Below are 18458 nucleotides of genomic sequence, written 5' to 3'. Positions count from 1 at the left end.
ACGACACACACCAACACACACTCAATGTGGGGATGAACGTGGCTCGAGATGGGAAGCCGCTGACCTGCTTCATTACATCACACGCATGCACTGAGCTGTGGCCTTTCATATAGGAAGCCATGTGAATTTTTTATAGCGACTTTGTAATGTCTGCGCGCTGCATGTTCAATAAAAGATGAGGAATGTGTTTGTGCCTATTTGAGAAAGATAGTGAGGGATTGTAAGAGAAATAGGTGGTTGTGTGGTTTGGAAATGGGGTTGGTGTGTCGTTTAGGGGCTCGTATTCCCTAAGCTACGTCTTAAGTGCTGTTTTTCTTGTGTGTTGTGTGTCACTGTACTATATTCAGTTTGAACTCATCGGAAGAAACCTGCAGCTTTGAGCTGCGGCTTTTCCCTCATCCCTGAAAAATGAAACGAGTAATTCCTTACAAGCTCCGGGTTTTAGTTTGTTCATTAATAGCTGAGTCACTAGCAAAACATGCTTTTTTCTGGGTTTTTTAGCTGTTAGTTTTGGGAAATATTCAAAGAGAGTGATATATTTTATAGCGTCAGCCCTGCTGAATGTATTTTTTTGCTCATTTTTTTGGTTCATTGGTGATCTTAAGCATCTCAGGTATATTTAATTGCCGTACGCGGGTGTTTATTAAGAATTTAGATGTGTGCAACCGATGTAATTGTTGTAAATCACTGTGTTTTCTTACAGATGGTCCACGGCCCTCTCAGAAGGAAATTATATCCTTGCGGGCGTTCATGCTTCTTTTCCTCAAACAGCTCATTCTCAAGGTGAGACAGTACAAAATCAGTATATATTTTTATAGATTTTTATATAAAAATATATATACTCTGGGTTTGACAAGATCTTGTGAGATTAAATGTGACAAGATTTCTCATCGAGGTGAAAAGCTGTCTTGTGATAGTGCCATGATGGAGTGTGAGGCTGACATTACGATAGAATGTGCCACCACTCCGTTTACAATATGCCTCCACTGACATTTTGCTTTTCATAGAAATAAAAACCATTTAATTCAGTTGAAAAAAACTCACTTCAATTCCATCCAGTTCATACAACACAATCTGCAGCAGGAATCAGAGTTCACTGATCACGTGACGAGAGTAAGTGAGATGACTGACAAGACCATGGCGGAGGATTTGTTGTACAAGAACCCAATCATCTGATAAATGTCTTATCTTGTAGAATGCATGGTCAATACCGCTGCTTACTATTCAGAGTATGCGCAATCGCAAAATTGAAATTGAAAGTAAAACGCGAGTGCGCATTCAAAAGTGAACTCCTTTCCACAAATTGATCATAGAAATAAAAACAGTATATAAAAAAAAATTAATAACAGTTTTCTCTTAGTCTTATTAAAGGGTTAGTTCACCCATAAATGAAAATTCTGTCATTTATTACTTACCCTCATGCCGTTCCACACCCATAAGACCTTCGTTAATCTTCAGAACACAAATTAAGATATTTTAGTTGAAATCCGATAGCTCCGTGCGGCCTCCATAGGGAGCAATGACACTTCCTCTCTCAGGATCCATAAAGGTACTAAAATCATATTTAAATCAGTTCATGTGAGTACAGTGGTTCAATATTAATATTATAAAGCAACGAGAATATTTTTGGAGCGCCAAAAAAACAAAATAACGACTTCTTTAGTGATGGCCGATTTCAAAACACTGCTTCATGAAGCATCGGAGCACAAATGAATCAGTGTATCGAATCATGATTCGGATAGCGTGTCAGCTGAAATCACATGAATTTGGCGCTCCGAACTGCAGATTCGACACACTGATTCATCTGTGCTTCGATGCTTCCTGAAGCAGTGTTTTGAAATCGACCATCACTAAATAAGTCATTATTTAGCTTTTTTTGGCGCTCCAAAAATATTCTCGTCGCTTTATAATATTAATATTGAACCACTGTACTCACATGAACCGATTTAAATATGTTTTTAGTACCTTTATAGATCTTAAGAGCGGAAGTGTCCATTGCTCCCTATGGAGGCCTCACGGAGCTATCGGATTTCAACTAAAATATCTTAATTTGTGTTCTGAAGATTAACGAAGGTCTTACGGGTGTGGAACGGCATGAGGGTAAGTAATAAATGACAGAATTTTCGTTTTTGGGTGAACTAACCCTTTAATAAGACTAAGAGAAAACTGTTATTTTTATTTGTACTGTTTTTATTTCTATAATCAATTTTTGGAAAGGAGTTCAGTTAGGAGGTCAAAAGTTGTAGAAGCTCATAAATGATGTACAGTTCTAAGGTCAGAAGAGATTCACATGAAATCATACAGGAGAGAAGCCAGTCAATTGAGTTTGTATATTGCTTATATATCGTTGTCTTTCAATGCTTATGATAATTCATGCTCAGAAAGTAGAACTGAATGACATTCATTACAAGATGATTAGTTAAGACATTTCAAATGCACCTGCAGACTATTTTTCTAGATATGTATTTCGTCATTGAGGATTTCTTAAAAATATTGTGTAAAAATCTTGTCTCTTGAGCTACATAATACTATTAAAGTACTATTTTATTATCATATATATTATATTTAATTGTGCATTTTATGTATTTGAAATAATTTTTTGATATTAATACTTTTTATTAATCAAAGACTATATAACATAGGAATAAATCATATCCCTGATGCATATTTTGCAGTTAGACATTTTAATAAATCTCGTCATACATTTATTATAAAAAGTGTTACATCTTTGACACACATTTTGTTTCTGCTTCGTCTTGCTATGCGCATCAACACTTTGTTCTTCAAAACTGATTATATTTGACATGTCATTGCAATGAATCGGGCAGCTTGAATAAAATGCATTAGTTCCCAAACAGTGACAGCCGGAAGACACATCTGCTTTGTTAAAATAACACAATTTATCCTCATTTTTCCCAGAAATTTGATCCAGTTTGTAAGGCAGTCATGCAGAAATTTGTTTATTTGCCTTTGTTTGTTTAAAAACAACACAAACGGCTTGATGGGGCCAACACAGACAGAATTGCATTATGGATCATCACTCCACACAAAGAAATGTGTGTGTTGTTTGCACTCTAGGCTATTGTCCTGTTTTGAGAAACGCGATGTGGTTGCCAAGCAGCACGTTTTATTCATTTTAGCCGCTGCCTTTTTGTTTTGTTCCTATTATACTCTGCCCCCTTTCCACATTTTCTGGCTTTTTGTGCAATTATTAGTGTTGTGAGAGGCCTGTAATAGTGGCCCCAATCCATCACAAACACCCTTCACTTCACCAAACAAAGCATTGAGGCTCAATGCAGACACCCGCAACATCAAATGATTTTACCTATTCATTCAGTACCTTAAAATACCCAACTTAATTAACAGAAATTAAGTCAAATTATTATATAAATATTAAAGTATTTCCTCAAAAGGCAAAACATCATAGAATATTTTAAAACCAACATTCATAGCATGCAAGACACATTGCAAGATCTTTAATCGGGTGCCTTAAAACTCAAACATCAACAAAGCAAAACAGCGATCTTAAATGGTAATGTTAAAATTGAAAATGTGTATATTTAAATTTTTTTAATTACAATTATATTTCAGGGCTTGACATTAACATCTGTCAACCCGCCAAATGCAGGTGGATTTCAGCAGTGTTGTGTAATGCAGTCACTCCTACTACTTAAAAAGGCATCTGAAATGATAAACTAAGTGCAATGTTGTGTTGTCAAAAATACATATTCAATACTGAAATATCTGAAACACTTCCAATACTAATTTCTACAGAATAGATACACGATACCAGCTGCGCTCTCTCGCTATCTCATCTCTCTGACAGCGAGTTGACACACAAACCCGCCTCCCCTCACTCACTCGTTTCATTTGCTCCGGATCAATATTGTTGGTGTAACAGGGCTTGAATTTCACTGTGGGATTGCGCATATTCCTCATTATTTTACTCATCCCTGCAGATTTTGTGCTCACACCCAAAGTGCGTGCACATAAAGCAGCCTCTCAGTACTAAATTGAGTTCTTTTTTCACTGCTTATTGCACGTAAACGGTCAAATACACACAAAATAACATCATAATGCTGGTCTTTGCAAGTATTCACGTAACACGGTCAGTTATGTTTTAAGTGAATGTAAACAGTTGAGAAAGAAAACGCATGTGTAACAGTATAATGGATCTGTGCGTCAGGTCTTAAAGTGACATCAGCCTAATATACCTGCTGCCAAATTATGAGATAATATTAAAAATATCTATATAGCAGTTTTTCTCCATAGTATCGATGTCAAAATTGTGGTCAGTGAAAATGCTGAGTGGCTAGAAACTTTGGGAAAACACTAGCCACAGTGGCTGGTGAGCAACAAAAGATAATGTCAAACCCTGATTATAATGTATTATAACTGTGGATACAATTTCACATGAGATCATACAATGCATTACAATGGTATAGTTAATGTATTATATTACTTTATAATGCATCGTTTAAGTGTTACCAACATTTTTATCAAAAGTAAAATTAAAACGGTGTCAAATTTAACACTGAGAATGGGCCTGCTTATATCAAATTTTGTGTGTATGTTTTTTGGGTTTTTTTAGGACCGAGGAGTAAAGGAAGATGAGTTGCAGAGCATATTAAACTACCTGCTAACCATGCATGAGGTAAAACTGATCAATAAACAGAGCAAAAGGTCTTGTGGGCTCAATTTCTTTAGCCTTTATTGAACAAGCCATGTTCCATGTTCTTTATGAAAAAATGATTTAATTAGTCTGGAAGGCTAAAATGTTCACCTCAGGTATCAGAAGTGCAGAAGTCTTTGAGTCCATCGGGAAGGAGCTATAGTATTATCCTGAAAGCTGCATTAATGTTTTGATTGAGTCCCATGAAATTGCTGTAATGCACCATCTCTGCAGCCATTTGATTGAAAACACCAAATGAATCCTGAAAACTGCTAGTTAAGTGCAGTATTATATAACATCCAGACATTTTAAGGGTATCTGGTGGATCATTACAGTCTACTCTGGTCTGGTTCAATGTCTGTTTGTTCATTTTTCTCTCCTATAGGACGAAAACATCCATGATGTGCTACAGCTCTTGGTCGCACTCATGTCTGAGCACCCCGCCTCCATGATCCCTGCCTTTGACCAGAGGAATGGAATACGGTGAGGCCTCAGGGACAAACGGCTCTTGCATGGTCTGGTTATGTAACTGAAATAGATTTGGATTGTCACAGCTGCATCAATCACATTTCCTCTTGCCTCACAACCCATCACAAGGGACCTAAGTGCTTATTTGAACTGCCCTCCCTTTATAAAATTTTATTTCTAGGGCTGACATTCTATTCAGATATGTAATAATAGATAATTTTTCTGTGGTTTCCCTCTGGTGCTCTTCGTGTTGCAGTCACCATTTTTACCATTTTTTTTTTTTTTTTTTCAATGAAATAAATGCACCATATTTTAGTTCAATAATGTTTTTTATTTAATATTTGTATTTTTAGGAGATTTTATGGTACTAAATTATATTTATGCAGTAGCTATAATTCATTTATTCACTTTTTGAGCAAAGACCTGATGAAAATGAAAGTTCCAGCTCAAACTGTCATAAATCTTGAATGCTTTGGAGAACAGACTTAAGTTTGGTCTCTTTTTAAAGATGATGCTTGGCAGATTATTGCTGAAGTGAAACAAGTTTTAAAAAGTGAACAAAAAAGTTAGAGAATTGTATGTTTTTTGTTATGAAAAATGCTAAAAAATTATATTTTATATTAACTATATATTTTATAATTTTATATTAAATATATATATTTTCCAAAACACATTTTACTCTAAAACTGTGAGGAAATCAAAGCCATAAATCAAAACAAGCTTTGTTCCAAATTTGTGCTTGGTATCTCAAAAAATGAGCTTTCAGCTAGATTTTGTTTGGGCGCAGTACCAAAAGTTTCCACTAGATGAAATTTGTTTCCCATTCATGCATTTTTCTTCCAGGACCATTTAATGTTTTCAAATCATGTCCATGATTTTGTTTTGTTTTTTTTCGCATAGCAAGTGCCAAAATCTTTACCAAGTTTCGTACATTTCTGATGAAGTAAAAAATTCTAAAAAAACATAACAAAAATATTTACAGAAATCCATCAGAGGTTGAAATGATACACACTTTGTATTCCCAACAATTTATGAATCTTCGATATTTCCTTTTCAGAGTCATCTACAAGCTCCTGGCCTCCAAAAGCGAGAGTATACGAGTCCAAGCTCTAAAAGTTCTCGGCTACTTCCTGAAACATCTTGGACACAAGTGCGTATTAATGATCAAAACATTTGTGTGAAGGATGTGTGGCTATTTTGACTTATATGAGCATACAAAACTGTCTGTGGTATGTTAGCAAGCAAAGAAACTTTGGCTGGGTCATTCCTACTATGCAATTAATTTTCATGTCCCCATCATACTATATGTCTTAATATATTTTGTAAAAAATTAAGCTCACAATTTAAAGGTGGAAATCTTATAGTTCCATATATTCAATCTTATTTTATCACAAATAGTGAACACAAGGGTGAAATTTAATTAACTACACTACTTCACTACATTTTTTATATATTATGCTTTCAAGACATCTGGTTTGTACAGATGATGCCATTTTTTTCTTAATTTCTTCTGCTGTACTGCCTTCTAACATGAAAAACTAGCAAGTTATTTAGAAATCTTTTTTTATCTCAAAATCTATTTTATTATTATTATTTTTTTGTTATATTTTATACATTTTTTTTTTTTTTTTTTTACTTTTTCTTTCTTTCTTTTTTCCTGTGCCAAAATATTTTTTCAACATGTAAGTCTTTTGTACAATCCCTTTTAAATAACAAAGTTATTTTATTTGCATTATTTGCTTTAAATATTTATAAGGTGTTAAAGTGCAAATATTATGTTATTTGAAAGGCTCCTAATTTTGTTTAGGAGGTCCCCTACAATAGGTTTACATGCACCCAAGGTTAAAAAAAAAACAAAAAACACTTTCATTTTCACATAATATACATTGCACATCAATCATTACATTTTTCAATGATTCTCAAATGACTCGTCGGATGAATCAGTCTCTTTAAATCCCTCCTTTCCGTGAGCCTGCTCTGCTCTGATTGGCCAGATGGCCCAGTCTGTTGTGATTGGTCTACCACTTACAGCTCCGGAGGCTTCCTAAAGCTCAGTGATTTAACACACTGTAAAGACAGTAACGATGGCGTTGATTTTACCATATCAATCTGAGTGCGAGTCCGACGAACAACTTGGAACAACTTGTTATTCAACCCAAACCTCCATCACAAGGACGACTTGAGCAGGACGTTTCTCAGTGATTCTCAGATTAAATACATCAATAATTAATCACAATTAAAGGTTGTGATTCTGAGGAGCAAGTTGATCCAATTAAAGCAGGTACTGTCCCATCTTTAACAATTGATTCTTCACAGCCTCATCCTTTGGAAGTGAAAATAAACCGAATTTCCTTTCACAGTGCAGCGTCTTGTCGACATGTTATCCACACTAATGAGCTAAAGCGTTTGAGAGGGGTTCAAGTTTTCATGGGATGTCCATGCAGAACGTAGGCGGGCATTATGCAAATGTATTAACACGTGTATTAACGTGTGAACTTCGTGGAAATGGGATTCAAATTACAAACGACTCATTTAATCGGTTCAGAGTCGACTTTCTTTTGAGAGACAAAAACTTTATTTATGATGCACTTTCAGCTTTATAACTTTGCAGACTGTTTACATTCACATACAGCTGCATTACACACTGCATGAAAGGTAATTTTCAAAAATCCATAATAGGGGCACTTTAAAAAGAAAACATAAACTGCAGAAATGAACATGTTATTTTTGACAGTTCTATTAAAAATATCTCATACTGATCTGAACTCTCACTGAGCAATGGCTGACTCTAGCTCTTTATTTATATCCTGTTAGACATGCCGTTAACTTTCTTTATTTTAAGCTTTTGAGCTTCAGCAGTGCATTTTTCTGAAAGCCTGGTTTAGTATAACCTTTCATAGAAATACTCCCTTCGATTACAACACAGCCACATTCATGTTTTTGGAGTTCAAACGGCACTGCACAGGCAGAAATGACCCGGCTACATGAACCTGCCCTTTCAGGAGGGGAAGAGAGCACATTTAGAGAATGAGTGTTCTGTAGCTGACAGGACGAGTTAAACGCATAGGCTACTGCCGGAATAATCGTGCTGACAGAGCGTGTGTCCGCAAAGGCAGAGCTTTAGACAAGAGAAGAAGATGCTACAAAGGCTATACTTGATTATTTAGACGCCCATCACATTCATGCTTACATATAAAATGAGATTTAAAAATCAATCAATAATTTTTTTGCACTTGTTTATCCACCAAGTAGTACATAAAATCTGGTTGTTTCCTCATCTTCTCCCGTCATTTTTCTTCTGTCTACTTACCTATAAGTAAAGGTGAAAAAAAAAAAGCATAAATAATAAAAATAAAATGTATCAGTGTTTATATCTCTGTTATTACAATTTTTTAGAAAGTTCAGATTAATGTTAGACACGCCCACTTGCAGAGCTGGTGTCATTTATTTGCATATTAATCAGTCATATGCATATTCAGCCTTTTGTGTGTGTGTCTGAGAGGTGAATTAAATGCATTTGACCGGCAGTCTTTGTGCTGTCACGTCCCCTCCCCCTGACTGACGTGCTCGGGAATGCTGATGTCTTCGAGAGGCTGTAAGAGGGCCACTGACAGCTGTGTTTGTGTGTGTGTGTGCCCTTGAGGAGCGTGGTGTCACTTCTAATCGCATCAGTGTGCCCGTAGCATGCGTCTCCTCATTGATCTTAATGGTGTGGAAGACTTTGGGGTAAAATTGAACCTGTGAGGAAGATTATACCCGCCTTTGCATCGCCAGTGTCACCGCAAACAACATGACGCAAGCGCCTCTTATCTCACTTCCCCCTGCTCTGTGTATGTGTCTGTGTACAGGAGGAAGGTGGAGATCATGCACACACACAGCCTCTTCACGTTGCTCGGAGAACGGCTAATGATGCACACCAGCACTGTGACCATCACCACCTACAACACGCTCTACGAGGTATCAGCCTGTCTGCATATATTTTTAGCAACACATTCTATGATGCCTGTATGTATGATGCATTATCCAAAGGAGCATTGGGTATTTTTTGTTTATGTCACTCTAGGCAGTATAGCAGTTATCATGAATGACATGGATGTAGAATCTTTCAAAACAAAGCAAATGTTTTCAGTTACACGTGTCATTGTAGAAATTATCTATTTGGTTGTATGATTATAACCACCATGATTAAATTTTACCAGAAGCAAGTGTCTAATAACAAGAAATACACATCTTTTTATCCATAAAAATTTTGAAAGAGGGAAAAATGCATTTTAATAAATCCAGTATGCCTGATTATAGCCATTGTAATTTTCATAAATATTTATTGCCACAGTTATTAAAGCAATGAGCCAAAAGAGGCTATCCATGCAGTGATTTTACCAAGAGTAAAAGGGTATTTTTAAGCATGAAAAAAATAGCAGCAACAGCATCATGATAAGCAACAGTGTTTATTAAATGGTTAATAAACAGATAATATGTGACCCTAGACCAAAAAAATAGTCATAAGTCGCATGGGTATGTTTGAGGCAACAGCCAACAATACATTATATGGGTCAAAATGATTGATTTTTCTTTTATGCCAAAAATGATTAGGATATTAAATAAAGATCATGTTCCATAAATATATTTTGTAAATTTCCCACCATAAATATATATAAAAATGTACTTTTGTAAGTAATATGTGTTGCTAAATACTTCATTTGAACAACTTTAAAGGCAGTTTTCTCAATATTTTGCACCCTCAGATTCCAGATTTTCAAATAGTTGTATCTTGGCCAAATATTGCCCTATCCTAACAAACCATATCAATGGAAAGCTTATTTATTCAGCTTTCAGATTATGTATAAATTGACCCTTAAAATTGACCCTGACTGGTTTTGTGGTCCAGGGTCACAAATAGTTCCAAGTAAAGTGGTGTATTAATATAGAATATAATATATTAAATAAATAATTAAATAATAAAACAATTATTAATTATATACATATATTTTTTATAACATTAATCAAATAATGTGCTTTCAAAAATATTATTGTTATTATTTATATACATACAGTATATTTCTAAATCACATTATTAAGACTTCATAGAAAGTTTTATGTAGATTTCTCTCTGAAACATTACTTAATATATTATAAGAATGGTGATTATGTGTATTTAAATAAAATGTGAATAAAACTGAATTCTGGCCTAATCAAACTGAATTTTGTCTAATATAGATCTTGACAGAACAGGTTTGCACTCAGGTGGTGCACAAGCCTCACCCAGAACCCGATTCTACAGTCAAGATCCAAAACCCCAGTGAGTGTCTGTTGTTTATTTAATTTCTAGTGTACTGTTCTGTACTTTTCCCTTCCATCTTACTCTCTCTTTTTTCTTTCTGATTCTCTCAGTGATTCTTAAAGTAGTGGCTACGCTGCTTAAAAGCTCTTCCCCCAGTGCTGAGCTGATGGAAGTGCGACGCCTCTTCCTGTCCGATATGATCAAACTCTTCAGCAACAGCAGAGAGAACAGACGGTAACACACAATAGTAGCAATTACTAAATCTACGTTTTGGTATTTTTGTCAAAAGTAAAAGTTTGATGTACACAGTTTTTCATGTCGAAGACCAACAGAAAACATTAAGCTTAGGATATCAATTAGCAAACGATTCTGTATATTCTATATATTTTTAAAAAGCATATTTCATATTTTATTTGAGAAGGCACTTCCTCCTTTACCTCCTCTGAGAAAACACCCCTGTACAAACAAACCCAAATATTTATAGATAAACATACCACATATAAAAAATCACAAGATAAAGCACACAGCCGTACACACTCCTTGTACATACAAACATTCCCACAGAAACCCAGACATATGCAGACGTTACAATATTTTTTACACACGCAAGCTGTATGCAAACATCAGAAACATTTAGCATCTCCCTCTCAGTGGGAAAGACGCTCCCTCCTATTAAATCAATTAGTGTCATAATTAATGCATTGAGGAATAAAGATTTGAAGTGGCATTCTCCCTGCATTGTTCCATTTCATGGGCTCCTGCCGAGACTAAACCTGATTCTCACCTGTTGAACTCAGGTTAGCCTTATTTGCTCATTAGTAAGCTTTAGGTACTGTGTGTGTGTGTGTGTGTGTGTGTGTGTGTGTGTGTGTGTGTGTGTGTGTGTGTGTGTGTGTGTGTGTGTGTGTGTGTGTGTGTGTGTGTGTGTGTGTGTGTGTGTGTGTGTGTGTGTGTGTGTGTGTGTGTGTGTGTGTGTATGTGTGATGTTTGTGTGTGTGTGTATGTGTGATGTTTGTGTGTGTGTGTGTATGAGTGTGTATGAGTGTGTGATGTTTGTGTGTGTGTGTGTGTGTGTGTGTGTGTGTGTGTGTGTGTGTGTGTGTGTACACTCTTCTATCCTAAACAAGCCCATGGTGCACCATGCACCCAGGCCCACTCAGTCAGCTGCTGCCATGGTTACAACTGCATACCAAAATCGCAATGCATATTTTAGCATTGGTGAAGTGGGACTGCTTGTTTCTCTGTTCCATAACAAGCCCAGAATTCTGAAGTGAGCAGACATTTCGGGAATCTGAGATGTGAAGGAGTGTTTCCAGCAAATTCCAATCATAAACCGCTCCCTCCCTTAGCACTTTGTGTAGGCCGTTTGTTTTTGTGTGGCTCTGATGCATTCAGCATTTGTTTACTGAGCAATTTTCTGAGTTTAGGTTTGATTTAGTTCTAATTGCGATGAGCGAAGGTTTCCAGGTCGTTACTGGAATGAATTAAACATGGGGTCATAAGTAGGTCATGTGAAAATAATAGGTTTTTTTAATGCAATATTAAAACAAATAAAAATAAAATCTCCAAATGAATCACAACATTACAATGTACAGTGTGAAAATGGATATTGATTTAGACATTTGTTGAAGATTACATTTAACAGTGTCATTAGTGTTTTGGAAGATTAACTTCAAATGAGCATTAGATTACCCAAAGGTGATTTAAATGTAAAAATAGAGGAAATTAGCACTATCTAGTATCTTCTGAAAACCACTAGTTTTCCATTAGAATAGCCACTGTTAAAAAGAGGTGGTGTAAAAATTTAGAGCCAGAGCTTTTAACTCAGTTAGCATTCTGCTGGAGTGACTAATTAGTCCGTTCCATCTAAATTGGCATTGTGGTATCATTGTAATATGTGTGTAGGTGTCTGCTGCAGTGTTCAGTGTGGCAGGACTGGATGTTCTCTCTGGGCTACATTAACCCAAAGAACCCGGAGGAGCAGAAGATCACAGAAATGGTCTACAATATATTTCGAATCCTGCTCTACCATGCCATCAAGTATGAGTGGGGAGGCTGGCGCGTGTGGGTGGACACACTCTCCATCGCCCACTCCAAGGTTAGAGCAAGCTGGTCTGCAGCTTTTATCCCTTTTCTTGATTATATTTAGTTTTGTAATATCACATTTAATGGTTTTAATGCATTTCTTAAATCTGTGAAGGATGAAACGGTTGTTATTTTTACTGTCTCCACTCTCTGGCCTTGTCTTTCGGTCACGTTCATGGTAATAGCATCTGATTTTAGTTAAACACGGATTAGCCTGTTTTTGCTTAATTGGATAAAGTGTTGCAATGATCCAAATGAGTCCATCTAATGGGGGAGATGATAAGATAAATATCTGCTAAACCAGCACCAAAGTACACTCACAACTACTACCCCTGACCTCTTTAGGTGACCTATGAAGCGCACAAGGAGTACCTGGCAAAGATGTACGAGGAGTACCAACGACAAGAGGAAGAGAACATCAAGAAAGGGAAAAAAGGTTCTGTCAGCACAATTTCCGGCCTTTCTGCCCAACCCACTACTGTCAACGGAAACCTAGAGATCCGCGAGATTGACGACACATCTCAGACACAAACACCGGAGAGCGAGGTGGACTATGGAGAGAATGCAGACTCTCGAAACCTGCTGGCTGAAGCCAAAGGCCCGGAGGGCGAAGCTGAACGGTCGGCCGCAGGGGTTCGGGTAGAAGTCCATGACTTGCTGGTGGACATAAAAGCAGAGAAGGTGGAGGCTACGGAGGTTAAATTAGACGATCTGGATCTGTCCCCAGAAGTTCTTGGAGGAGGAGGGGGCATGGAGAATGGCCCCTTGGTGGAAGTAGACTCGCTGTTGGACAGCGCCTACTGTGCAGCAGTTCACAAGCTCAATGGGAGCCTTGTCCCCAAAGAGGAGGAAAGCGTTGTGGTGGGTTTGACCGAAGACGATGGGAACCTGGGTCCTCTAATCACACTCGCAGATGAGAAGGACAGTGTTCCCAGCAACAATGGCTTCCTGTTCCCCAAGGTGGATGAGAAGCTGCTTCCGTCATTGGCGTCAACAGAGCCCCTGGTGCTGCCCAGCCCTGAACAGCCCCCTTGTTCAACAACTCCACATACTTCAAGCGCCAGTGATGACCTCAGCCTGTTGGCCCACATGACTTCTTGTGGTTCAGACCTGGTTCAGACCCCAAGTGGCCTAGCAGAGGATGATGGGTTTAAATTGCAGAGCTCCTTGGCGGACATCAGCACGCTGGCAGAGGCCGAGGCCCAGGCTGCAGCCAGGACAGCAGAGTGTTTGGAGCAAGAGGTTGGGGAGGCCAGAGCAGGAAAGAGCGGAGGGGACGCAGCCAGCACTACTTCAGACACGGAGAGATCCGATGATGGAAAAGACAAAGAAATGAAGAAAATTCAGACCACAGCTACCACACAGGTGCGAATCACTAATTCTCTCTTTGATTTTGTCCACAAATGGCAACTCTTGGAAATGTTTACTAACCCTCACGTTGCCAAAACATGTATGACTTACTTTCTTCTGTTGAACAAAAAGAGATGTTAGGCATAATGTTCATGATGCTCTTTTTCATAGAATGAAAGTAAATGTGGATGGATGCTGTAGACCTTTAAATGACAAAACAACGCTCTGTAGTCCATATGACTTGAAACCATACAGTAGCTTTGTGTGAGAAACAGGCCGAGATTTAAATAATTATCCACTGAAATTTCATTCACACTTATGCATTTCAAAACTGGTGCATTGTGTTCAGTAAAAGAGATTGTTTACCCAAAAATGAAAATTCCGTTATGATTTACTCACCCTTATTTTGTTCCAAACCTGTATGAGTTTCTTTCTTCTGTTGAACACAAAAGATGTTTTGAAGAATGTTGGTAACCAGACAGTTGACGGTAGTCTTTGGCTTCCAAAGTAGGAAAAAAAAAATACAATGGATGTCAATGGCTACCGTCAACTGTCTGGTTACCAACATTCTTCAAAACATCTTTTGTGTTCAACAGAAGAAAGAAACTCATACAGGTTTGGAACAAAATAAGGGTGAGTAAATCATAACAGAATTTTCATTTTTGGGTAAACGATCCCAAAAGATGCCTCCAAGAGCCTGTCCCTTGGAGTCATTGTCATCAAACCTAGTGTAACACATCTTGAAGTGCTATATTTCAATATACAGTACTAGGGGTTCCAAATCCTGCTTTTGGATAGCCACCATCCTGTGGAGCTTAGCTCCAGCACATCTGTCTGGAAGTGTCTAGTGATCCTGAAGACCTTGATTAGCTGGTTGAGGTGTGTTTAATTGGGGCTGGAGTGGTAGGAGCAGCATTGGACACCCCTGGAATATATGTTGACACAACTGAGATTTGAGATCTGCAGACAGGCGGAAGATCTAGAGCAAATAACGTTCTAACATTCTTCCGAACATCTCCTTTTGTGTTCCACTGAGGATAGACAGTTATATGGGTTTGCAACAATATGATGGTGAGTAACCTCAATCTGGTTTAGAACCATAAAAAATAAACTAACAAATTAATGGCAGATAAACTAATAAGCAATCAAAGCCCATTGCTTGGACGAATGATTGAATTGGTGCTTTCCTGCAGGCTCTTCATGGCCGTATGTCGGGTCAGATGGAGAGGGACCTCCGTGTGGATCTGGGCTTCCGTGGCATGCCGATGACAGAGGAACAGAGACGCCAGTTCAGCCCTGGTCCTCGTACTACCATGTTTCGTATCCCAGAATTCAAGTGGTCACCCATGCATCAGCGCCTTCTCACTGACCTGTTGTTCGCCCTGGAAAGTGACGTACATATGTGGAGGAGGTATGAGGGTTTATGGCCTTCAGAAATGACAGACTAAGACGTGTTCCTGGGTGAACGTCTTGAGTTGGTCCTGGAAAAACTTTCTTGATCCCCAAACCTACTCTTTAACTCTTGATTGGTTGAAAAGTATGTTGTTCCAGGACCAACAACATGGATGTTAGAATCAAATTTTCTGTAACCTCTTTTGTGTTACTTGACAGTAAAATGCAAAAAAGATGAACATTGCATTCTTTTTACATGGTCTTGCCTCACTGCTGTCTTTCTTTGTTCTGTCTTTCTCTCAGCCACTCTACGAAATCTGTCATGGACTTCGTAAACAGTAACGAGAACATTATATTTGTCCACAACACCATCCACCTCATTTCTCAGATGGTTGATAACATCATTATAGCGTGTGGTGGGATCCTGCCCTTGCTCTCTGCTGCCACCTCCCCATCTGTAAGTGGCACATGATCGCCCCTTAGTGGATATTCACATCAGTACAACCATCTATGAATTGTAAAACCACTTTTTAGTGGCAGGTGTATAATTTTTTGTTGGAATGGATGTAATGGGAACATTTAGAGTCTTCTAGAAGACAAAAAGTTGTTCCTGTTCTAGTTCCTGAGTATTGTTGAAAGTTGTAAATGAGGGTGACAATGCATGTCTCATCTTATACTGATGAGGTGCTATCACCAGGACACATTTCAAGAGTAAGATTGCTGACTCCAGATCAGTATTTTTTGCTACACACAGAAATATCCTTGAGTGCTGCTGCTGATGGCAAATTTCTTACCCTGACCTGAGATGCTTATCTTAAATATGAACGCAATCCCTAATTTTGCCGCTTTCTTCTCCTATGTTGTTTGACATCTTACCTGCAACCTAACCTTTTTATTTCTGGCAAACATTCTTACAGCTTTATCTGAAATTTTCTCTTTTTACTGACTCTATTGTTTATTAGCCATCTTTTTGTGTTCCTTTTATTGTCTGTATTGTCTCTAATTCCTTTCTTTTCCCCCTTCCCTCTAATACTTTCTCTGTTTCTCTGTTTTTGTTACTTTTTGCATGTACAGAGTTCTAAGGTTAGTGCGAACCCTGTAAGTTCCACTTTTTTTATTCTTCCGTAATGTTCAGTGTTTTTTTAACATTACATTTTAATATCACTAATATCACAGTCCACAGTTTAAAATGTATGATCCATTTCAGATCATTTCCATCTTTTTCAGCCTCGACGGTCTTCATTCATTCATTTGAATCACATAATTTTTAATAATTGTGTATTAAAGTTGCTTATGTTGTGCTGACCAATATCCTTGTCTTCTTGGACTATAGAGGTATTAGAAGTTCAGGGTCATGCAAGTTTTTAGTTGCATAGGAATGCAATATTTGCTGTCAGCTATGATTACTTTATTCTATAAGCAAAAGTGTCCAATAAGTAATGAGAAGTATCTGGCTGGTCATGTGATTTCAAAATGGCCCCATGTAAGTAGTAAGTGAACATGATTTTAAACATATTTTCAAAAGTACTATATGTGTCTTTGTGTATAACTCTTTTCATTAGTAAAACATACTGAATGCACCTTGAGATTATTGATGTATTATAATGTAGACTTATCAGTATCGATCTTTTACATGCTCTATATATCATCAGTGGTCATATCTGATAAAAGCAGCTTATCACACCTCCCACATGTTTGTGTTTCATAATCATAGCCTGTTATTCATGACAAACCTTCGCAAAGACACATATACTACCATGGTGCTGTGCCAAGCCCCCCAGCTCTATTGGTCCATTAAGGGTCCGGTAAGGGTCTTTATTAAATGTCAACTTCATTTGTTCCCCTCTGTCTTGGTCATAAAGACACGAGGAGGTTCTTGCTTACAGAAAGGGGCAAAAAGCAATGAAGTTAATAGCCTGCCAGGAAGCTCTGGCACAGGGGCAGAGGTGGGTCTGAGCTTTCGCTCCTATACATACCCACAATGCACCACTGCGTGACCTCTTTATCTACCACTATTATGTCTCCTAGCATCGAGCATGTTCCCAGTTTTCAACATCAATTATGTTATTTTCAGCACTCAACTCAGGTCACTACGCTTAAGGTTTTAAGTTTGGTAGTAGTTCATATCTCCATCACCCTGTTTAAAAGTTAATATTTTTCAAAAGAGGCTTTTCAAAGAGTTTAAAAGCATATTTGCCTCTGCTTAAAGGGTCCCACATTTCTTTTAAACATCACAGTGGGTGTCTGTTCTTACCTTTGATTTCACGAAAAGTTTTTCCTCTGTGGCCTACCATGTAATTTCGAACTTTTGATATTGATGTTGCAAAATGGTGAAGTGTTCCCTGACCACTGCAAAGATGAAGCACCACAGCACTGCATGTTCACACTCAAATGGGTATCACTCTGGTTTGAAAGCACTTCCTTCTAAGTGGTGTGAAGTTTTGTTTTTCTCAACACCTTCCTCCCCACCACAGGCATTTAAATGTGTTTGAGAGGCATGTTTCATGTGAAGTTGGCCTGGCATTATTGATTTGCTGCTATCACACATTTGTTTGTCTGTCAGCACATTGTCAACAGTATAATTCTATATAGGTGTGAGCATTACCATGTTTTAGTCTTATTGTGTGTGTTTGCTTTGAAAATGTATTAGGATATGTTTCTAAACATCTGGATTTTTTGGTTATGTGTGTGTGTCACAGACGGAGCTTGAGAATGTGGAGGCGACCCAAGGTATGTCTTCAGAGACGGCGGTCACGTTTCTCAGCAGGCTGATGGCCATGGTGGATGTTCTTGTCTTCGCCAGTTCTCTCAATTTTAGCGAGATCGAGGCTGAAAAGAACATGTCATCAGGGGGGCTAATGCGCCAGTGTCTACGATTAGGTATGTACTATTGTACTATTTCAAATATGTTTGTACTATATATGTTACTTGACTGAATAAAGTAGTTTCGATGTAACTTACAGTGCCTTAAAGTCGAATTGTGTAATTCCTGTGGAAAAAAAAAACTTACACCATTGATTGAAAAGTATGAGTACCTGGAGTAGATATGAGTCACATTAAACAAACAGACTTGCAGTGCTCACACTGCTCGAATGGCTTATTCATAATTTTTGTCTCTATTGAGACCAGATAAAAGAGATTATTTAAACATTAATAAAACAAAAAAAAAACACCTCACCTTTAAAATGGGTTCAAAGCACAAGGAAAAGG

At 37.7% G+C, this 18458-nt stretch overlaps 1 protein-coding gene across 1 annotated transcript in view; it reads left to right on the top strand.

Moving 5' to 3' along the window:
• The window catches only part of nbeaa (neurobeachin a), a 157800-nt gene that overhangs the window by 106184 nt on the left and 33158 nt on the right, over nt 1-18458 (top strand). Inside the window, exons 14-27 of the mRNA XM_067397734.1 lie at nt 704-783; nt 4592-4654; nt 5058-5155; nt 6198-6290; nt 8989-9097; nt 10358-10439; nt 10532-10655; nt 12327-12519; nt 12852-13871; nt 15050-15267; nt 15552-15705; nt 16323-16346; nt 17111-17194; nt 17948-18128. Coding sequence (XP_067253835.1) covers nt 704-783; nt 4592-4654; nt 5058-5155; nt 6198-6290; nt 8989-9097; nt 10358-10439; nt 10532-10655; nt 12327-12519; nt 12852-13871; nt 15050-15267; nt 15552-15705; nt 16323-16346; nt 17111-17194; nt 17948-18128 — 2523 coding nt within the window. The remainder of the gene's footprint in view (nt 1-703; nt 784-4591; nt 4655-5057; nt 5156-6197; nt 6291-8988; nt 9098-10357; nt 10440-10531; nt 10656-12326; nt 12520-12851; nt 13872-15049; nt 15268-15551; nt 15706-16322; nt 16347-17110; nt 17195-17947; nt 18129-18458) is intronic.

The sequence above is a fragment of the Chanodichthys erythropterus genome, chromosome 10, assembly GCF_024489055.1.
Source record: "Chanodichthys erythropterus isolate Z2021 chromosome 10, ASM2448905v1, whole genome shotgun sequence".
Classification (NCBI taxonomy): domain Eukaryota; kingdom Metazoa; phylum Chordata; class Actinopteri; order Cypriniformes; family Xenocyprididae; genus Chanodichthys; species Chanodichthys erythropterus.
This window is presented reverse-complemented; position numbering and strand designations above follow the sequence as displayed.